The sequence below is a fragment of the Rhinopithecus bieti genome, unplaced genomic scaffold (assembly GCF_001698545.2).
Source record: "Rhinopithecus bieti isolate Rb0 unplaced genomic scaffold, ASM169854v2 scaffold_13342, whole genome shotgun sequence".
NCBI lineage: Eukaryota > Metazoa > Chordata > Mammalia > Primates > Cercopithecidae > Rhinopithecus > Rhinopithecus bieti.
Genome location: NW_016807690.1, coordinates 1,585,008 through 1,609,130, shown reverse-complemented (window position 1 = coordinate 1,609,130; position 24,123 = coordinate 1,585,008). Strand labels below are relative to the sequence as shown.

Sequence of the window (24,123 nt, the reverse complement as noted above, 5' to 3'; positions counted from 1 at the left end):
CTCTGTCTTTCTGGAATTTCTGAGTAGTTGTCATCCCATTTGCTGTGTTGTTTCCAGCTGTCAGGACATAAGCTAAGCCCAACTTCCACAGCACTGCCATCCCAAGTCCAGCCCTCCCTTTTTTTTTTTTTTGAAACAGGGTCTCACTCTGTCACCCAGGCTGGGGTGCAGTGGCGCAATCTCGGCTCACTGCAAGCTCCGCCTCCTGGGTTCACGCCATTCTCCTGCCTCAGCCTCTCGAGTAGCTGGGACTACAGGCGCCCGCCACCTCGCCCGGCTAATTTTTTTTTTTTGTATTTTTAGTAGAGACGGGGTTTCACCTGTTGGCCGGGATGGTCTCGATCTCCTGACCTCGTGATCCGCCCGTCTCGGCCTCCCAAAGTGCTGGGATTACAGCCGTGAGCCACCGCGCCAGCCCCAGCCCTCTCTTTACTGTACTTTCTGAACTAGCTCCATAGTAGCAAAATGTTATTTTAATCAAGAGGCCTTTTGTTGGTCTTCCTGGGAGGACCAAGAACTCAGAGCCCTGCCCTGGAGAGTTCTTGAGAATTCCCCAATTCTTAAGAATTCCTCAGCCCACTGTTGATCTGAGGAGTGGCTACTGTGTCTGCTGGCCCGTACCCAGCTCAGGGGCAGGCAGCCAGGGTCCTGCTGTCGGTTTTGGCAGAGCGATGACAATCCAGCTGCTGCTGTTCCACAGCCAGTCAGGAGACTTACGGTACAGGCATGGGTCAGTCCCTCGGTGGCCAGGCTGGTGATGAGAAGTCAGGAGCTGGTAGGAGAGGGCTGAGGGGAGGGGCCCAGGTCTGAGGGGCTGTGGCTGTGAGTCCTCCGTGCGTGTCCATGCTCACTGGAGAGAAGGGCCATGCGTCCTGAGTTGTGGGTCTTGAGAAGGGAGACTGATTAGTGGTGGTGTTTAATGAATATAAAGTATCTCTGCTCACAAAAATTTTGAAATCCCTTTTGATATAGATTCTCTTCTTTTCCAACAACCCTTCTGCTTTTTTTTCCTTTTGCCCCCAGGGAAAGGAAGAGAAGACAAACAGTCCCTGGGATTGGGGTGGTGGGGATATGACCTGGGGAAATTTCTGCCAGCTAGGAAGGGAGAACAAGCCTTTCTAATGAGGGAAGATCCTTAGAAGGAGAGGAAGAGAAGGGGAGGGTTGAGGACTGATTATTCTTGCCCTTGGGGTCAAACCTCGGGGGTGTGAGAATGGGTTGTGGAAGCAAGGGGAGGTAGGAACACAGATATTTTGGGGTGAATCCTAGGGCACAGTGTTTGCAAGAAAGCAGCCTTAGAAAATTACAGGTCCCCGGGGCCGGCGGTGGCCCTCAAGCCTGTAATCCCAGCACTTGGGGAGCACCCGAGACGGGCGGATCACGAGTCAGCGGAATGCGGAGAGCCAACCTGGCTAACACCGGTGAAACGGCAGCCCGTCTCTACTTAAAAAAATACAAAAAAACTACGGCGGGCGGGTGGCGGGCGCGCCTGTAGTGCCAGCCACCTGCGGGAGGCCTGAGGCGAGAGAATGGCGTAAACCAGGAGGCCGGAGCTTGGCAGTGAGCTGAGCATCCGGCCCCACTGTCACACTCCAGCCTGGGCGACAGAGCGCAGGACTCGCGTCTCAAAAAAAAAAAAAACAAACACAGAGAGAGAGAAAATAAATTACAGGTCCTTTAGGGAAGCCCAGTGTCTAGCATGATGTTAGAGTGCCTTGGCACCGCCCAGATAGAAGATTAGGAAGGGTGAGGGACACATCTAGGTACATAGACATGACATAGTACCTGCACGCCCTACAGTCCACATATGGGGTCTGGAGGATCCTAAGGTTCTCATGAACCAGTAGACTGGAAGGGGCTGGGGTGGATGGAACAAGGAGGGGACACCCCAGCTCAGACTTGGAGCAGCAGAGACAAGCTTAGTGGTGCCCTCCACTTTTCCATCAGAAGGATAAAATTTAACTTCCACCTGCAACTAGCTGCTACCTTGTAAAGCAGATCGGGGGAGAAGGGCCCATGCTGACAAGTAGCTCTTGAATTCACAGAATATCCCAAAAAGTTTGTTTTTAAAGACTGAGATACCATCAACTGTTTCACCATCTGAATCTAATCCTAATTCTAACTTTTAACTTGCCTTAGAAGGTTTGGGAAGCATTAGATGAGATACTGTGTTTAAAGCATTTTGCTTAAGGCTTGGCACATATGGGTGCTGAATAAATGTTTCATTTCCTCTCTTTCTCTCCAATCCTCACTACTTATTCACCATAGTCCGTTTATAGTATCTTGGAGGTTGAGGGTGGAGGAAGAAAACATTTGTGATTTTGCATGCAAAAACCATATTGGCCCTGTCTCTTACGTTCACCAAGGAGAGACTTTTGCTGTCTTGCCTGGCTTCTTCTGTCATTGGGATTTTCTAGGCTGTCTTCCAGAGACGCAAGCACTGTGAACTTTAATTAAAGCCTCAGAACTTTCTCTCTGGCATCCCTGCACCTGCCCACGACACTACTAAGAACACCCACGTTTGTTTGCCTTTCATCCGTCTCCTAAAGGACCAGGAAAGCCTGACATCTTTCTCTAAGTCCAGGGAGGAAGGGTCTGAGTCGGTGGTCAGCTTGGTAGAGTTGCGAACAGAAATTAGCCCTCCAGCTGACAGGGCTGGCTCTCCAGGTACACGCCTTGTTGGCAGCCTGCTCCGGGATAATCATTCCCTGCTCAACTCTGGTCTCCTGAGAATGGTGCAGCCATTGTTAGGCCTCCATCCTGCCTTGGGCTATGCTGCCGAATGCCAACCTTGCTTTTCAAGGCTCACTGCCTTGTTTTTGGAAGCCTTGTCCTTTGTTAGCTTGGCCTCCTGTGCTTCCTTCAGGTGAGAACTCCCCTCGCAGGTCAGTCTCCGAGTGAGCCAGAATGTTACATATGCTTGACCTGGACTGAATGTAGTCTGGCCTGAGAGCAGATGGATAAACAAGATGGCCTCCAGGGAATCTGCTGGTGTGCGTATTATGTGACATGTGCTGCCACTTTTAAAACCTTTTAAAATCTAAGTATAATATACAGATAGAAAGGTGTGTGTGCCATAAATATACAGCTTGCAGCATCTTCCATGCAACCAATACCCAGATGAAGGAAAAACATTGTTAGCACCCCGGGAAACTCCAGACCCCATGCTCTCCATTAGTGCCTCCCTGGGGTTGCCTGTGATTCAACTTCTAACACAAGAATTATTTCATTTTTGAACTTAATATAAATAGAAGAATATAATACATATATACTTTGGTGTCTGGCTTCCATTTTCAACATTATATTTGTGGGATTCACTTGTGTTGTCGTGTGTAGTTGTAGTTTGTTCATTCTTATTGCCATATAATATTCCATTGGGTGACTATACCAAAATGCATTTATCCATTTTATTGCTGGTAATCACTTGGTCAGCTTCCAGTTGGGGCTATGATAAATAGTGTTGCTCTGAATCTCCCTGTATGTGTCTTTTGGTGCACATATGTGTGTTTCTGTTGGGCACAGACTTGGGAGTAGGGTTGCTGGGTCATAGGGGATACCTGTGCTTAGCTCTAGCAGATGCTGCAAGCAGTTTTTCCAACATGCCTGTACTTGTTTAGAGCTTACCAGAACTATGTGGGAGTTCTGGTTTCTCCACATTTTGGCCAGTGCTTGGCATTTTCCATCTTTTTTCATTTTTGCCACTTTGATGGGTGTGTAGAGATACTGCATTACGGTTTAATTTTGTATTTCCCTGATGATTAAGGGAATTGAGCACTTTGCCTATTTATTGATTACTTGGATGTCTTTTTTTTTTTTTAAGTATTCTAGTCTTCTGTTCATTTTCCTACTAGATTATCTGTCTATTTCTTATTGACATGTAGAAGTTCTTTATGTATTCTGGGTACATATCCCTTATACATGTTTGCAAATATCTGTTCCCATTATGTGGCCTGTTTTTGTCACTCACGATGGTGGTGTTTGATGAACAAAAGTTTCATTTTCATGGAGTTTCAGAATGAGGTAACCAAAAGTGAACATTTATTACTTGCTTATTGTGTCCTTGTATACCTTGCCCATTCGATTTTCACATTAACATAGTTTTAAATGGGAAAAATAAAGCTGAGAGAACTTGAGGAGAGACTTTCCAAAGTTAGGAAACAGCAGAGGCAAGATTCATGCCCAGGTCTTCCCACATCAGAGCTTGTGTTCTGTGATCTCTGTTATACCAATTAATATCCCATAGACAATATCCGGTTTTCAGATGTCGTTTGTTTGACTTAGGCAATTTTTTTCCAATTGAATTAGTTACTAATGTTTAAAAATTAGAACTAAAGATTTCCAACTTTTCTTAGCAAATTGTAGGATGTGGCAACGCTGGTCTCATTTTCCCACAAGTTACCCCGGACTGCTGGAGCTGAGTAGTTACTGTTCCCAGACACCTGGGTTCTGGTTTTCCACTCGAGAGATGCTGTGTGCAGTTGGTTATGCCCAGTCGGCTTCGATCGTTTTGTTATCTGCCTGGCTCCTGTGGGCATTGAAATTTTTACCTTGCTACTGTTTCTCTTAAATGGTATAATTATTTTTCTTCCTTTGTTTCTTCCATTCTTAATTTAATGCATTCTGCCCTTTCTTCCTTCCTTTTCCAGGTATCTAGACTCTGTGCTCAGGCTCCCCGTCCACCTCTCTGGCTGATAGCATTTTTATGGGTAGACAGAATAGTCAACTGTTTATATGGATAGTCAGGAGAGTCTCTCACAATATCCTGCTCCTTCCTTTAAGGCGTGGAGGCGCTCTATCTCTGTAAATGTAAACATTTTCCTGAAAGAAGTGACAAAGTGCCCCAGGTAAGCTTTAATTTATCAGATGGGCTCCTAAAGCACAGGCCTAGGAGGCAATGGGAGAAATTTATACATTGTGTGAGTGGAGAGAGTGGTTAGGGAATCTGTCTCGGAACGATCGAATGACTCAGATGAGATGCTGTGGTGGCACAGCTTCAGAGTTGGCACAAATCAAGAGAACAGGGGAGGGCGGGGCTGGGGGTGAATGATGGTGGCAGTGGTGGTGTTGGTAATGGATGCGTAGCCATGTGTAGTCCTGTCCAAGTAATAAATTTGCCACGGGCATGTCTCATGCCCAACCATTTTCTTTTCTTCTCTAAATCCTTCCTAGAATTCATTATAATGTAGAGGTTAAAAGCTGGAATCTCATTAGACTTGTTGGATTTGAATCTCATCTCTGCATCTTACCAGCTGTGCAACCTTGGGTTAGTGAATGTTTCTGTACATCAGTTTCATCATCTGTAATTTAAGGATAATAACATACTACCTTGTAGGACTGTGAGAACTAAAAAGTAAGAGAATATTTGCAATTTCCTTAGAACACAGCTTGGCAATTAGTCCTCAATACACCTCAGTTACTATTGCTGCTATTACTGTATTGACATGGAAGGGTCAGATGAAAAGATAAAATTGTTGCTCTGCCATGTACTAGCTGTGTGACTTTGGACAAATCGATTTGACCAGGGATCTTTAGTTGTCTCACCTTGAAACGATGTTGTGAGAATTAGAAGTGAGGTTAAGCAAGATGATCAAGATGAAAGCATTAGGGAAGTTTGTGTTTGTTACCTCTTCTTTCTCTCCTACCTTTTCCCATCATTTTCCCTCTTCCAGAAACAGATAATGTGGAATAGTGGAGAACATAAGATAAGCCCATGAAAAGATAACTAACATTAGCACATCGTAATGAACAAACAAGAATTATACTGCTGTCCCTTCTTTCGTTCCCAATATTGGTGATTTCTGTCTTATCTTTTATTTTCTTGATTAGTTTTATTGGTCCTTTCAAACAACCAGTTTTTAGTTTCATTGACTTTTTTCTATTATTTTCTATTAATTTCATTGGTTTATGCTCTAATCTTTATTATTTCTTTCTGCTTGCTTTGGGTTGAATTTTTGCCTTTTCCCTAAAGCACAAACTTTGATGACTGTTTCAAAGCTTTCTTGTTTTTAAATACTACAAATATCTCTCTACACATAGCTTTAACAGTATCCTACAAATCTTGATATGTTGTTTTGTTATTTTTGCTGAATTGAAAATATTTTCTAATTTTCTTTGTGATTTCTCCTTTGACCCATAGGTTATTTAGAAGGATGTTGTTTAATCTCCAAATATTTAGGGATTTTTTTCCAGATTCTTTCTGGTACTAATTATCAGTGTCGGGGGGAAATACAATTTTTCCTCAACGCTCATACATTTGTCATTGAGACAGATCAGGTAACAAGAGACAACTTAAGAAGAGAAAAGCAAGGCATGATTGACAAGAAAATCTGGTTATTTCTATGGTATACACCATTTTAATATAATAACCAAAATTATGACTAACAGCATTATACCAAGATATATCATATTTTTAGAAATTTCCTACAACTTCTAGAGCACATATTAATAATACGCTTATATAATTCAAAGAAGGTTAAACATAATTTCTTATTCGACAATACTTTCCATGTAATTTAACGTATCAAATAAGCCTATTTTAATAGTTACTTTTCATAGATCTTTTGAGAGTTCTGGGTCCCTGTGGGATGTCCCAAAGTTGGTTCAAGGTCAAAAAGATTTAATTTTGAATTTGATTTTAGAAAATGTTTGTCAATATAACAAAAGTTGAAAACACTTCAGTAAATAGTATCAGAAATTACTATATCACTTATTTAACCAGAGTGACAATTAAAAGACTTCAAGGCAAATGCAGAAATTGACATAGCTGTATGAAAAACTTTAGCTCTTTTAATATTGAAAAGACTCAATTTTCTTAATTAATTAAAGACCTAATACAAGACAACATGAAGCACAATAAATTATTTAGGTAAGACACAAATTTTTGTTTAACTTAAAAGGTGAAGAAAATTTTTTCACTATCTCTTATCAATACTCCAAGAAAATCTTGACATTTTAAAGGAGAAGATCAAATTCTGGTTTTGTTTCAGTATACTTTTGATATTAAGGCTCATTTTAATACCTTTATAATAAATTCATTCAATTATAGTCAGTTTGAGCATAAAAGATTTTCTTTCACTTTCTATCTCTTCCCAGCTTTCTATCGTCATTATCTATATCCATTCTTCCTTCATTCTGAAACAACCTTTAAGTAACCTCTAAACTAGACAAAATTGCTCTTTTCTTTAACAAAAAACTCCACATCCTCATACCATTTAACATCTTACTTTCCTTTTATATTTGCATATAGTGTTGTTTCTCTTATCATTTTATATATTAGTTAGAAATTTTAACTCTTAGTAACCTTATTTTCCAGTGAAAACCTAAGAGGTAAACAGTTTCAAATTGTTATATAACATTTTATAAATACACATTTCATAATTTCTAGAAACATATGCTTCCTCTTAGAACAATTTTTCAATGTCAAACAGGATATGTTTACTAACAGACAGAAATATTTTAGTCCCTTTGTAATAAGAAGCCAAAAGTAGGTAAAGTTAAACCTTATGTTCAGTGATTAATGTTTCAGTATTTTACTTCACTTGGAAATGATCTAGATATGCAATGAATATCCATCATTTAATTTAACTTAGCAACACCCTAAGAATGTAGTTACCAAACAGATTTGAGAAACATCTAAAGTAAACATATCATAAAACAAAATTCTTGTTTAAAAATATATTTATAAAACTTTATTCCACTTACATCTATTTAATTTACTTGTTCTTAACAATTATGCTTGGATTACTCATGAAAATTTCATAAAACATCAAAACTAGCCATTATCTCAGATTATTTTCCAGTTAACTATTTTTACAGCACATACGTGTCGGACAATTATTGCCAAAGTGAGAACTCTGAAGTTAAATACATATTTTTGTTTTGTTTTGTTTGCTGTTAACTCAGAAGGCAGAGCTGTTTTCATTAATCTAACAATATTAAACTAATCTTATTTAGCAAAGAGCACACAAGTCATGTAAACTTGAAAAACATTTCAGTTAGTTTCTATAGTTCTAGCAATTTTAGGAGTATTTGGTTTATATGAGTACTGATTTATCTCCATACCCAATTTTAAAGGAACTTTTTAAAAGGAGTTTTATACCATGTAAACATAGATGCACACATGGATAAAGGTATGTGAACATATAGACAGACACAGAAATCTTATAGCTTTCATTTAAAAATTTTAACGATAAGACAGGTACAATAATATAAAGCTCACTAGTTTATAAAAGGGCAGTTGGATCCAAATTATGTTTTTGCACATGGGATAAGTTAAGGTTACCTGCTTAGGTGGCCAAATATTTTTTTTACCAATATTTGTGGAGAACACATTAAAAATTGTCATTTGCCCTTGCTAGGTAATCCTGTGGGGCTGTGGACTAAATTTGGGGTATAGGACTATCTATAGCAGTTTGATTTTAAAATAAAAGCCCCTTCTTCCCCCCCACTTTTTTTTAGTCTCAAATGGGTGTAGACATTGTTTTAGTTAACTCCTTAGATATTTACATTTCAGAGACATAGTAAGATTTACAATTCCAAGGGCCTGGAAAAAAATGCACGTTTTCTCTAAGAGGGAGTTTTGGGTGCATGTTTGCTTATTATCAGAGATCTAGGGTAACTTTGAAAGCTTTTTTGTTCTTTAAGTGTAGAACACTCTAAGGAATGAATTTATTTATTTGTTTATTTATTTATTTATTTATTTATTTGCTGCGGGGGTCCAAAATTTGGAAAGTCCTGAAGCTGATGAAGTTTTATTACAGAGTCTCACGGAAGTAAGAGGAGTTGTAAGGTAGAGCAGAACCTGCCAGGCTGCAAATCCCCTGAATCTGTGTTCGATTTATTTCCTGGCTGCCAGCTTTTACACAAGTAACCTGTGTACTTTTGGCCTGGAGGTCAGGCAAGAGTGCTTTTTGTAAATCTTGCAGGGAAGTTAAAGCAAATAGTTGAACATTTAAAGGATTTTCTGGGAAAGTTGGAGGAGTTTTAGGTGTTAAAGGAATCTGTTGAGGGGATGGGACAAGATTTTGAGGAGAGGGGTTTAAGCTAGGGGCCCAGATATCTAGAAGACCTTCTAGAGGGGCCAGGGCCAGGGAGTTGGAGATAAAGGGAACTTAGAAGTAGGTGGAGAAGGAGGAATTATAGTGGGTGTGTAATTTGACTTTTGTTCTAATTTCTGTTCTTTAATCTTTTTTTAAGGAAACCCCTCAAAGCTAGCAGTTACACTCTGCTGTGTCCTCTTTTCAATCCCATCTTAACCATAGGTACCATTAGGACCGTTGTTTACGATGAGAACTCTCTAAAAAAATTTCTTTTTAAAATATAAAAGTTGAACTAAGATTCTATTCACTGTTCTTACCCATTAGTCCTTCCATTAAGGTGTGAACAGAGCACTCATTTCCCTCTTGTGTTTTATGTCACAGGCTTTTGAGAAATGAAATATATTGCTCCTTTGTAGATTGCATTTTTCTCCTCAGGCATCCATAATCAACATTATCTAAGGGGATAATTGCTTTTTAAAGAAGGCTTCACATGGTAGTTTTAAACTTTGTAACACTTGGACAATAAATATGAGTTGGTAAATTTTGTTTCCAAGAAATCATTTTTATTATAAAAGTAGATTTATTAAGCAAAGTCAGAAAAATTTACAGTGCAGAAAGAAATGAAGAAATAATGGTGATGGTGTTTGAGAAATGGTGATTGAGAAAGCATACTTTAGAAAGTGAATTGCCTTTGAAAGGAATTAATAGGAAAAATGTCTCTTGTCATCCTTTTCACCATTTCCAGTATTCTCTATTTCATTGTGTAGATCCAAATTTCTACTGAGATTATATTCCTTTTGCTCGAAGATCTTTTTTTTTTTTTTTAAACATTTCTTACAGCTCATATTTGCTGGTAATAAATTCTCTTGGCTTTTACTCCCTAAAATAGACATTGTTTTGCCTTCATTTTTGAAAGAGATTTTATTTATATATAGTATTCTGAGTTAATAGTTTTTTTCTTTCCATACTTTAAGGCAGCAGTCCCCATCCTTTTTGGCACCAGGGATCAGTTTCATGGAAGATAATTTTTCCACGGGCTGGGGATAGTGGGAGGATGGTTTTGGGATGAAATTGTTCTACCTCAGATCATCAGGCATTAGGTTCTCATAAGGAGTGCACATCCTAGATCACTCCCATGCACAGTTCACAATAGGGTTCATGCTCCTTTGAGAATCTAATGCTGCTGTGGATCTGACAGGAGGCAGAGCTCAGGCGGTAATGATGGTTCGCCCTGCTGCTCACCTCCTTCTGTGTGGCCTGGTTCCTAACTTGCCATGAACAGGTCTGTGGTCTGGGGGTTGGGGACCCCTGCTCTAAGATGTCACTTTATTAACTTTTGGCTTGCATAGTTTCTGCCAAGAAATTGATTATAAATCCTACATGATGACTTTGATCTTCTGTTGTATCTGATTTCCTTCCCCCACAAGCTTAATAAAAAATTTTCTCTTCCTATCTTTGGTTTTCAGAAATTTGACTATGATGTATCTAAGTATGTGGGGTTTCATTTTTGTTTTTGTATTTATTCTTCATGGGGTTCTCTGAACATTGTTGATTTGTGTTTTGTTGTTTTCTGTAACTTTTGAAAAATTCTTAGCCATAACATATTTAAATATTCTTCTCTCTTCTTTCTTTTATCCTTTTGGGACTCTAATTAAATGTGTGATAGATCCTTTGATATTGTCCCATAGCTCTCGAATGCTAGATTTGTTTTTCTTCACTCTTTTTTCCCTTCATATTTTCTTTTGATACATCTTTTGTAGTAGATTCTGCTTTAATCTATTAATTAGAGTTATTTAAAAATCCCTATTGCATCATTCTGAAATCCAAATCAAGCTTAGCTTCATTGATTGCCTTATTTCCTAACAATGGGATTTTAAAATTTTATTTGTTTATTGAATGCCATACATTGTGTATAAAATGACAGTGGAAACTGAGGTAAGTAGTAGTATGCCTACGTGCCTCTTCAATTCCATCAGGTCAGTAGTGAGGAGAGTTGAGTCAATCTAGTTGAGCAAGGTTTTGTTGTTGCAAGAATCACCTTCAGTGCATGGCACCACAAACTTCAGATTCCTTCAGTGGTGGTGCTCTATTATCTTATGCTTTGTGTGAGCCCTGGAGTGCTGAAGATTTGTTCTCATTGTTTCTCTTCCACTCTCAGATTTCAGCATGCCTCTGCCACAGTGGGGTATTTCTCCATGCTCCTCCTGCTCCCCTGGTATCAGGCTGTTGATATTTGTTGCTCACTGAAATGTGGAGCTTATCACTTGTTTACTGTAAGTGGGGCTGTGGAGAGAAGCAGGGAGGTTTTGTTCTAGGCCTATCTCAGTCTTAGGCAGGCTCTGTGCACTCAAGCCTCAGAAATGAGGGTTTCTTAGAATTCATGTCCTCCCTCTGCCCCTCACAATTAAACTCTGCCTTTTCCTGGTAGGGATTCTTGGGTGGGAGACAGTTTCCTGCCCTTCCTCTGCAGTAACAGACTTCTAATTTGTAAATTTGCAGAATCTCGGGCCTAGGAGAGTTTTCCAACCTTTCCACCAAGGACAATCGGCTGTATGTGCAGCCCACCTCTGGCTTCAGAAGCAGTGGGTCTTTGCCTAGGTCCTTGGGTCAGGTCCCTTCTTCCGTTTAAGGCTTTCGATTTGAATAAGAGATGATCCCAGGAAGTGCATGGTTTTTCATACCTTTGTGCAACTTAAGGGGACTGACTCTCTTTGGTCTCTTACCTTACCCATTATCTTCCTTATGAGGTCTATGGAAGTGACCTTGTGCGTGAGGGCAAACTGCCCTTGTGTTTGAAGCTCCCAGTTATTACACTCTGTCATGCTAACTTATACTCATCTTTCTGAATTTTTAAAATTTTAGCTATTTCTTCTTACTTTTATGGGGACTATTGCATCCTCCCATTCTCTGTCACATGTAAAACTATTCACATATCCCAGTTTTCCTTGGATGGACTTGGCATATTTAAAAAATTCAGTTCTCCTGGTTACCTTACAACTTCAGCTCTCTGATGAGCTCAAGAAAAGTTATAATTTCACAGATTATCCAGATTTCTCTTGTTGTTAGGCTGGGAACTGTATTCTCTTGCAATTGTCTGCATCGTAAGTGGAAGCAGAACCTCTGGTGGTGGGGAAATAGATCCTATTCACTGTTCTTCTTCCATCAATGTGTGGACAGAGCTCTCATTTCCCTCTTGGGTTTTATGTCACAGGCTTTTGGGAAATTAAATATAATGCTCCTTGGTAGATTGTATTTTTCTCATCAGGCACCCATAGTCAATATTTATCTAGGGGGATATTGCATTTTAGAGGCTTAACTGGTAATTTACAAACTTTATAAACTTGTAATAAAAAATATATGAGTTGGTAAATTTTCTTTTTAGAAGAAATCACTTTTCCTTATAGAAGTAATTTATTAACAAAGTAGAGAAATTATAAGTGCAGAAAGATAGAAATAAAGGAATAAAGTGATATCAGCAAGATGGCAAAATAGGACACCCTCAGGCCTCACCCTTCTGCTGAAACACCTATTTAACAACCATCTGTATACAAAATATACCTTTATGAGAGCTCTGGTTTTTAGGGAAGAGGTTGCAGAACCCTGGTGAAGCTCAAGACCTAGAAAAACTTCATTGAGAATGCAGGCTCATGCTTTCTGACAGCAGAACCACCAACCATGGGCCTAGGAGCAGCCTTGCTCACTTGAAGACCTAGTGACAGCTCTGCCTGTTCACTGCTCGTAAGGAACTCTGCCCATATACAGACCCTACAGGAACCTGGCTTCCCATGTCTCCAATGGCATGACCACTTCCACAGAGCAGGGGACTTGGTGACAGATCCACCCACTTTCCCAGAGACCCAGGGGCAGCCCTGCTCATCTGCCCGTGAACCCAGCAGCAACCTTGACTGCTCACGGAAACCAAATGCAGCCCTACTCTCATGCAAATCCCAACAGAATCTCTGACTGTCTGTGGCACAGCAGCTCAGTCCTTGGAAGCAGGCCCACCTGCCCACATACCCAGCAGCAGGCCAGCCCACCCACAGACTCTGGCAACAGGCCCACCCACGGACTATGGCAGCAGATCCACCCTTGGACCCCGCTCGGCTTAAGTCTGCCCACAGACACTGCCTGCTGATTCTGGCAGCTGATCCACCCATAATCTCTGACCAGCATGACTGATGAAGGTCTTTGCCTGCTGAAACCAGTCGGTAAGAACTGGAAGAGGTGACTACTTCTCAAATGCACAGACACCAGCCTAAGGCTACAAGGATCACAAAGAATCAGGAATACTCGATATTACCTTATTAGGAGCTGAAAAATGTTCCAGTAACTTACCCTAAATAAATTGATATCCATGATCTGCTTGACAAAGAACTCAAAATAATTGTCTTAAATGAGCTGCAAGAGAACAGACAACTAAACAAAATTAGGAGTATAACATGTGAACAAAATCAGAAGTTCACCATAGAAGTAATAAAAAAGAGCCAAAGTGAAATCCTAGAACTGAAGAATACAATGACTGAACTAAAAAAATTAATACAGAACTTCAGTAGCATACTTGGTCAAGCAGAAGAAAGAATCACTGTACTTAAAGACAAGTCACTTGAAATTATCCAATTGGAGGAACAGAAAAAACAGAAAAGTTAAAAAGTGAAGAAAGCCTAAGGACTTGTGGGACACCAAAGAGTGAACCAATATATGCACTCTGGGAGACTCAGAAGAAGAAAGAAATAGAAAGAGGAAAAATCTTATTAAGGGAATACTTGCTAAAAACTTTCCAAATATAGGAAGAGAAATGAACATCCAAATTCATGAAGTCTCAATGTACCCAAATACATTGAACCCAAAGAGGTTAACACTGAATCACCTTAAAACTGAATTCTCAAAAGTCAAGTAGAGAATTTTGAAAGCAACAAGAAAAAAGTGACTTATCACAAACAAGGGAACCATTATAAGGCTATACTAGTGGACTTCTCAGCAGAAACCTTGCAGGTGAGGAGAGAGTGGGATGATATAGTTGAAGTATTGAAATTTTAAAAACCTGCCAGCCAAGAGTACCATTATCTAGGTCAAAGAATAAATCAAAAAAGGAAATTAGAAAATATCTCAAGACAAATGAAAATGAAAGCACCACATATTAAAACTTACGAGATGCAGCAAAAGCAATACTAAAAGGAAGTTTACAGTGGTAAATGGCTACATTAAGAAAGATCTCAAATAATTAATTTTTACATCTCAAGTAACTACAAAAAAAGAAAAAACTAATCTCAAAATTAGCAGGAGGGAAGAAGTAATATAAATTAGGGAATAAATAAGTATAAGACAGAGTATGAAAACAGAAAAACAAAAAATTGATGAAGCTGTTTGTTGACAAACCCTTAGACTAACTAATGAAAAGGAAAGAAGTTGCAAATAAATAAAATCAGAAATGAAAGATGAGACTTGACACCTGATGTTACAGAAATAAAAAGGATTATGAGGAATTATTATGAACAAATTATTATGAACAATGATACCGCAACAAACTGGGCAATCTGGAATAAATGGATAAATGCTTAGAAACATATAATCTAACAAGATTGAATCAAGGAGAAATAGAAAGCCTGTACAGACCAATGACAAATAAGTAGATTCAAGCAATAATTGAAAACAAACAAACAAACAAAATGAAACAAAAACTCCCAGCAAAGAAAAGCCCAGAAACAGATAGTTTCGTGGATGAGACATTCAAACATTCAAAGAAAAGTTAATACCAATACTTCTTAAAGTCTTCCAAAAAAACAGGAAAAGAGGAGAAACTTACAAATTCTTCCTGAGGCCAGCACCACCCTGATACCAAATCCAGGTAGAGACACTACAAGAAAAGAACTATAGGTCAACACCCCTGATGAATGTAGATGCAAAAATATTCAACAAAATACTAGTAAATCAAACTCAGCAGCACTTTAAAAGGATCATACACCATGACCCAGAAGGGTTTTTTTCTTGGGATACAGGGATGGTTCAACATATACAGATCAATAAATGAAGATAAAAATCACATGAACATCTCAATAGATGGAGAAAAAAATGGACAAAAATCAATACTGTTTCACGATTTAAAATTCTCAACAAATTGAAAATAGAAAGAACTTAAATCTCAACTAGTTAGGAATAGAAGGAACATAACTGTCAATGAATTAGGAATAGAGGGAACTAACATCAACACAATAAAAGCCATTCACGAAAATCTCACAGCTAACATCATATTCAATAGTAAAAAAAAAGTTTTTTTTCCTAATATCTGGAATAAGGCAAAAATGCCTATTCTTACCTCTCACATTCAACATAGTATTTCTAGCAAGAGCAAATAGGCAAGAAAAAGAAATAAAAGCTATCAAATTGGAAGGGAAGAAGTAAAATTGCCTTAGTTTACAGATGACACGATCTCATATGCAGAAAACCCTAAAGACTCTACCAAAAAGAGTTTTAGAAATAATATATTCAGTAAAGTTGCAGGATACTAAATCAACATACAAAAATCATTTGCATTTCTGTACACTAACAACCTATCTAAAAAGAAAATTAAGAAAACGGTCCCATTCACAATAACATCAAAAAGAATAAAATACCTAGGAATAAGTTTAACCAAGAGGGTGAAAGATTTGCACATTGAAAACTATAAAACATTGATAAAAGAAAATAAAGATGACACAAAAGGAAGGTGTGAAAGGAAAATAAAAACTTGGGACCCTAACTCACTCTGCCAAAATGAAAAAATTAAGCCGAAAGCTGAATGATGCAAGAAGCTGCCCTCCCTTTTGTTCCTAAGCAGACAGATACGGATAAAAGGCTAAGTATCTCCACAGGCAGCTGCTCTATGTTCACCTTACATTAAGTGCCAATTTGTGGAGCACAAGATGAATACTTAATTGGCTATTTTCCTACCCGCTCATTTTCTCCTGCAGCATGTGGATGACTCTACCATATCCTCCCTCTTTCCCCTCCAGCCCACCAGCCCAATATTTCCCCTTTAAATGTTAAAGCCCTTAAATTCATCTTTGAAGAAAGGCACTGATAAATACTGAAACCCTTAAATTCACCTTTGGAGAAAGGCACAGACCACAGACTGTTTCTGCGACTGCGTGGTTTTTTCTTCCAGGTGTGTCCTTAACCTTAGCAAAATAAACTTCTAAATTGATTGAGACCTGTCTCAGAATAAGTTTTGGTTTACAAAGTATACCTTGTGTTCATAGATCTGAAGAATCAGTATTGTTAAACTGTTCATACTACTTACTCTTCAATAAATGATATTGGGAAAACTGGATATCCACATGCATAAGAATGAAGTTGGACCTTTATTTTATACCATACAAAAACCCAACTTAAAATGGATTAAAGACTTAAATGTAAAACCTGAAACAACAGAACTCTTAAAAGAAAACAGGGAAAAAAGCTTCTACACATTGAACTTTGCAATTATTTCTTAGATATGGCACAGAAAGCACAAACAACAAAAGCAAAAATAGACAAATGGGAATATATCAAACTAAAATGCTTCTACACAGCAAAGGAAACAATCAACAGAGTGAAAGTCAATATGCAGAATGGGAGAAAATATTTGCAAACCGTATATCTGGTAAGGGATTAATATCCAAAATATATAAGGAACTTCTACAATTCAATAGCAAAACAAAGAAACACATAAAAAACCAAATAGCCTGATAAAATATTTAGTAAAGGACCTAAGTAGACATTTCACCAAAGAAGACATACAAATGACCAACAGGTATAGGAGAAAGTGTTTAATGTCACGATTCATCAGGGAAATGCAAATCAAAACCACAGTGAGATATCACTGCACACTTATTAGAATGCTGTTGTCCAACAACAAAAGATAAAATGTGTTGGTGCAGATGTGGAGAAAAGGGAACCCTGTTCACTGTTGGTGGCAATGCAGCCACTGTGGGAAACAGTATGGAGGTTCCTCAGAAAATTAAAAATATAATTACCATTTGAATCAACAATCCTCCTTTTGGATGTATGTCTTAAGGAATCAGAGTCAACATCCTGAGGAGATATCTGTACTCCTATATTCATAGCAGAATTATTCACAATTGCTAAAAGGTATAAGCAACCCAAGTGTCCACTGACAGATGCATGGATAAAGAAAATGTGGACACACAATGGATATTATTCAGCCTTAAAAATAAGGAAATCCTGCCATTTGCTACAACATGGATGGACCTGGAGGACGTTATGCTAAGTGAAATAAGCCACGCACAGAAGGACAAATACTGCATGATCCCACCTGTACAACGAATCTAAAACTATCAAACTCATGGATCCAAAGAGTAGAATAGTGGTTAACAGGGGCTGCAGAGAGGGGAGAATGAGGAGATGTTGGTCAAAAGGTACAAAATTTCAGTTATGCAATGCATGTATGCTCGGAGATCTACTGTATAATATAGAGCCTATAGTTAACAATACTGTATTGTATACTTAAAATCTGCTAAGAGGATAGATCTCACATTAATTGCTCTTAACATAAGAGAAAATATTTTTTTAATTAAACAAAACAAGGGTGAGAACAAAAGGAAACTTGGAGGTACTGGATAACTTTATGGAGTGATTGGTGATGTTCTCATGGGTGTATACTTATCTGCAAACTCATCAAGTTGTATATGTTCAACACGTACAGCTCTTTGTATGCCAACATACCGCAGTAAAGTGGCTTAAAAATAAAGAAATAAAAACCACCCATAAGCCCATCACCCAAAGAAACCATTACTAATATTTTATTGGATTTCTTCTAGTTGTTTTTCAATAAGTGTGTCTATGTTGGTTTGCATACACAAGTATACATGCCCAAATATATGATTTGTGTGTTTTGTTTAAATAAGCTAGTTTCAAAAAGGTGTGTTTTCTTATGGGTTGAGTGGTATGGCACTTATGAAATGATGATGCGTTATTCATGTTTGGTAAAGGTGCCAAAATGTATGGCATATTTTTAGTTTGCTGTTGGGGCTGGATTCTTTCTCGCGGCTGTCTATTTCACACGAACAGCCAAGACAGGTGTGTATATGTGATTCCAATGGAATGCACTTCATTCCAGAAAAGCTCAGTCGTTGATTCCTTGTGCTGAGGTCTCCCCTTCCCCATGCAACTTCCATCCCTTTGTTTTCATTACAAGAGGAATGAATATCTATGTTGCCCCATCCTTACACATAGAACAAACGGAAATAAGGAAAGTATATGATGTTCTTAATATGTGTTTCATTTTCTTTTCTTTCTTTTCCAGAAAGTATTTTGGAGAAAAAATTGGACTGTATTTTGCCTGGCTGGGGTTATATACATCATTCCTCATCCCATCTTCTGTAATTGGAGTGATTGTATTTCTTTATGGATGTGCAACAATTGAAGAAGATATTCCCAGGTAAATCAGTTTTAAAGAAAAAGGCTCAGTTGCCATATGTTAATAATCTGGAGTTTCATCCCAGTACAAGTACATTTCACATGCCTCTTTCCAAAGCCCTCACCCTCTATCATTCTCCTTTGCTGTGACACATGTAGCTTTCCTCCAGAGACATCTCTAGGAGCTACAGATTCTGGGAATGACTTCAGAGCCATGCTAGGCGAGGCCCACTTACTCTTCTAGTCAAGCTCTTCTCTAGGGCAGGGGAATGTGTCTGATGTGGGCAGAGGGATAATTCCTGGTAAGAAGAATTATGTCAGAGAAATACTTTTTTCTTCTCTCTCCACTTCATCACTTTTTTTCTCATCTAGTTTCCCATAAGACCCAAGGCAAGGTGTGGGGAGTGACACTGGGTAGAAGCCACATCCGTGTGGTCAGACACTGCTAGAATAAAGCAAGTTGAGAAAGCAGGCAGCTCTAATGCTGAGGAAGGCACAGTCTCTGTTTCAGGAAGTCAGAAACTGCAGGGAGGAATAGCCCAAGGTGGGACTCTTGGAGCGCCAAGAGATAGAATCAAAGCTAGTTTTTATGAGGAAGAGAGAACCCACAAAGGAAATATGGGATGGGTATCGTGGCTCACACCTGTAGTCTCAGTGCTTTGGGAGACCAAGGAGGGAGTACTGTTGGAGCCCAGGAATTTAAGACCAGCCTGGGCAACACAGTGAGATGAGACCCTACCTCTAAAAAAAAATTAGCTGGGCTTGGTTTGGTGGCATGCACCTCTAGTCCCAGCTAATTGGGAGGCTGAGGCAGGAGAGCTGCTTGAACCCAGGAGCTTGAGCTCGCAGTGAGCTGTGACTGATTGCGCCACTGCACTCTAGCCTTGGCGAAAGAGCAAGACCCCTCCGAAAAAAAAATAAAAAAGATAAGAAAAGGAAAGAAGCACCTAGACTGACAATGTTATGTATTAGCTGTGTGACTGGACAGTTTACTCCCTGAAACTTAGTATTCTTGGCTGTAAAATGGTAATCACAACACCTAAATCATGGTGCTGTGAGGATTAAAGGAGACTGTGTCTGGCACGTAGCAGAAGATTAATAAATAATTGTTGAATAAATCAAAATATGTGGAAGTAGAGTACAAGGGACAAAAGATACACTTAGCTAATATTTAGAATTTAAACCTCTTGCCATCTTCAGAATTGTCTTTGCAAACTGAAGCATGGTTAGTATGTTTTAATATTCTTTTGGATGTAAGTGATAGAAATGCAGCTTGAACTAGATTAAGCGAAAAAGAAAATTTATTATAAGCATTCAAGGAACACTGGAAGAGGTACTCCATTTATCTCCTGCCTCTGGCTCTTTCTAGCGTTTGTTAGTTTCACCACGTATTTTCTCCATTTGGATTAAACATTGCTGCTAGTAGCTCATGGGTGTTATACCTGAGAACTTTATACTCGATTCATCTCAAGTGAAAAAGTATTATGACTCTGTCTGACTTAGGTGGAGGCCCTGGACCAATTCGTTGTGGCTAGGGGGCAGGATAGCTTTGTACCAACTTGATGTTCCCTCCATAGCCAGGTGGATGAGGACACTGGGCAGATCATTAGAGTTGGGGGCGGTAATGGGGAAAGTAATGGCCATTCTGAAGAAAAAGTCGAAAACTGTGCATTTTAGGAAGGGTATATGTGCATCAGCGGGCAGAAACCTGCTTCCTGGCTCACCTGCTTCCTGCCTGTTGGTGCATACCCTATAGAAATGGTCTTGCAAATCAGATCACCTGGACATGATGTTGTCGATATCTAGAATAAAACTAAATCTGTGTTAATCTATGCAAATGATCTTGCAAATCAAATCAACTGAAGATTATATTGTCAGTATCTAAAGATAGGAGTTTGGATTTTTTTGGTATAAAACTCTAGTATCAGTTGTCAAGTGTTTTTGTTTTTTGTTTTTTGTTTTTTTTGTTTTTTTGCAGGGGGAAGGGAAAAAGGAAGGAGGAGAGGGAGGGAGGCAGAGGGCAAGTGTTCTTGATTGGGAGTTCTGGAACCTTTATCACAGGAGATGGGTTACTAAGGCTCTGCTTTCCCCAGCGCATCTAGCGTGAGGGAAGAGCTCATACTTATGAAATACCTGCCTTGTGCTGGGCATGATGCTAGGTGATTGTTATAAACTAGTTTCTTTGATCCTATAAGAGATCAATGTTATACATACCATAAATAGGCATTATTATTTCCACTGAACAGAGATTGAGAAACTGATGCCACATGAGGTCACATAAATTGTCCAATATCAACAACCGATAGTTGTCAGGGCTGGGAGTTGAACTCTGTTGCATCCTGTTCCAAAGTCTTTGGTTTTTCTAATAAGCAGAGAAGTTTTCCAGAGGGCTCGTATCCTCCTCCACAACTCAGTAGCTTCACGTGGGCTTGCCTGGGTGTGTTCTAAGAAAACATGGCTTTTGGGTTTCTCTTGCCAGTTGTGATCCCTAGACATCTGGCCTCAGGTTGGCCAAGGGTGGAAAACCCCATACCGTGCCTAGGGAACCAGTTCCAGTGCAGTGGGTGGGGCACCAGTGGGCTGGTTTGTATCAGGATTTAGAACTTGTGCCCTGGGTCCCCACATGGTAGTACACGTGGCAGCAATGACTACAGCTAGAAAGGACATGGTCTGCACATGCTGCAATGATAGATATCTACACACAGACGCACACACCCCACATTCACACACACTCATGCACGTGCACATAGATGTCTACACACAGACACACACACCCACACTCATGCATGTGCAGATGAATGTCTGCACACAGACACACACCCACATTCACACACACTCATGAATGTGCTGATGTCTACACACAGATACACACACCCACATTCACACACACTCATGCATGTGCAGATAGATGTCTGCACACAGACACACACACCCACATTCACACACACTCATGAATGTGCTGATGTCTACACACAGATACACACACCCACATTCACACACACTCATGCATGTGCAGATAGATGTCTGCATACAGATGCACACAGCCACATTCACACACACTCATGCACGTGCAGATAGATGTCTGCACACAGACACACACCCCACACATTCACACACACTCATGCACATGCACATAGATGTCTACACACAGACGCACATCCCACATTCACACACACTCATGCACGTGCACATAGATGTCTGCACACAGACACACACCCCACATATTCACACACACATGCACATGCACATAGATGTCTACACACAGACGCACATCCCACATTCACACACACTCATGCATGTGCAGATAGATGTCTGCACACAGAAACACACCCCACACATTCACACACACTCATGCACATGCACATAGATGTCTACACACAGACGCACATCCCACATTCACACACACTCATGCACGTGCACATAGATGTCTGCACACAGACACACACCCCACATATTCACACACACATGCACATGCACATAGATGTCTACACACAGACGCACATCCCACATTCACACACACTCATGCATGTGCAGATAGATGTCTACACACAGACGCACATCCCACATTCACACACACTCATGCACATGCAGATAGATGTCTACACACAGACACACACCCTACATTCACACACATGCACATGCAGGGATATTCAAGTGTAAAGTGCAGTCGTTACTGTGGATGTGTCACATTGCCTATCAGAATGGATGGTGTTTTACAGCTGTGGATATGACAACCACCACTGGTGGGTTGTGGAATCAATTTAATGGGCTTTTAAGTGGCCTAAAATAAGATGGGGCTAGAACTAGGCTAGAACACAATGAATACTAGTATTCATTATAAGAAGGATGGGTAAGTGTTGCTTCATGAGATTTTATTTCAGTTTTGTAAGTGTGTTTGTGAGAGTGAGGGTATGTATTTGCATACTGAAATCTGATGTAACAAATCATTTTAACTGTAGGTCATAGTCAAAAAAAGATTAAAATTACTACAAAATTGAAGTTTTGGATGTTGTTTCTTCAGACTCAGGATGGGGCCTGGCAAATCAGGAAGGTGTAAATACTAGAAAAAAGTAAACATTTTAATAGATTTCTTTAATAACAGAGGAACTATTTTTTTTTTTTTTTTTTGAGATGGAGTCTCGCTCTGTCGCCTGGGCTGGAGTGCAGTGGCCGGATCTCAGCTCACTGCAAGCTCCGCCTCCCGGGTTTACGCCATTCTCCTGCCTCAACCTCCCAAGTAGCTGGGACTACGGGCGCCCGCCACCTCGCCCGGCTAGTTTTTTGTATTTTTTAGTAGAGACGGGGTTTCACCGTGTTAGCCAGGATGGTCTCGATCTCCTGACCTCGTGATCCGCCCGTCTCGGCCTCCCAAAGTGCTGGGATTACAGGCTTGAGCCACGGCACCCGGCCCAGGAACTATTTTTTATACACAATTGTAAATTCATCAGAAGTCCAACTTCTGTGGGTCTGATGGAAGCTCACAAAATGCCACTCCTTATAAACAAAGGGATATTCTCTAAAAACCAATATTGAATCTAAATAAACACATACTCTAAGGGTTTGTGTCTATCAGCCACGCATAACTGTGATGAAAAACTTACAGTATTCCTGGGATTATTTTAGAGGTTGCTAATTTCGTCATCAAGCCTGAAATTTACTATCGCTCACTTTTAAAACCTTTTATTTTGAAAATTTTAGATTAACAGCACAGGAACTTGCAGAGATAGTACAGAGGGGGCTCAGCGTGCCCTTCATCTAGTTTCCTCCCATGGTTTCATCTTATGTAACTACGGCACAACCTCTAAACCAGAAAACTGACATGGATTAGGTGGAACTTTAAATGATACCTTTTATTCCCAGTAATTTAACTTTGATATGTGGGATATAAGCATAAGCTTGTCAGTAATACTTCCGTGCGTGCATGATCCCTCTATAGAACTTCCCTGTCTCTACTCACCAAGGGATTGATTTCATTTGTTCAGCGCTTACATGAACAGAGAACACTAGGACATTTTTTTAAAAGCTGATTAATCTAAACCATATTGAAAAAAGATTGGTTACTTAAGGTCTGAGAACTTAATAGCAGCTGTTTAGTCTGAATTTCCTGAATGATTGCCTCTTTGTACCTTCTCCCGTTGCGCTAACGGGGCTCTGAATCGCCTAATCCAGGAGCAGTGATTTACCCTGAAGAACGTTGCTCACTTTAGGGTCTTGGTTCAATGGACTGTCAAGCCGTTTATCAAGCTTCTTATGCTTTCTAGAGAAAATAATAAATTAAAGGAATACGGCCTTGGATTTATAGCCGCAGTTGCTTCTCACTGGAAACCTGTGGATTGTGCAGCTTAGTGAGTACGCTAGACCTGATTTCCATTCTACGCAGGCTCCCTCATCTTTCAGCTTGTCTAGAGGCAGCCTGTCTCAGAAAACACAAAGTCCTTTCGATGTCATTCTTAGCCAGAATTCCTCTAGAATTCTGTTAAAATTGATTGCATCAAAAACCCTCCAATACATATAGAAAGCGTTCTGACTTCGCATTTAAATGATTTGAGGAGAATCCATACCATGGTGGCTGCCATCTTATACAAATGATGGATAGTTGCCTGCACTCTAATTTAAAAACCAGTAATTTACACAGCACTTAGGTTTCAAAGTGCTTTGCACCCGTTTGGCTGCTAATACGTTTTTCATTCCT

General features: G+C 39.6%; 1 protein-coding gene across 1 annotated transcript in view; it reads left to right on the top strand.

Moving 5' to 3' along the window:
* ANO2 (anoctamin 2) overlaps positions 1-24,123 on the top strand; it is a 288,476-nt gene that overhangs the window by 87,623 nt on the left and 176,730 nt on the right. Inside the window, exon 8 of the mRNA XM_017883353.1 lies at positions 18,319-18,453. Within this exon, the coding sequence (XP_017738842.1) occupies positions 18,319-18,453 (135 nt within the window). The remainder of the gene's footprint in view (positions 1-18,318; positions 18,454-24,123) is intronic.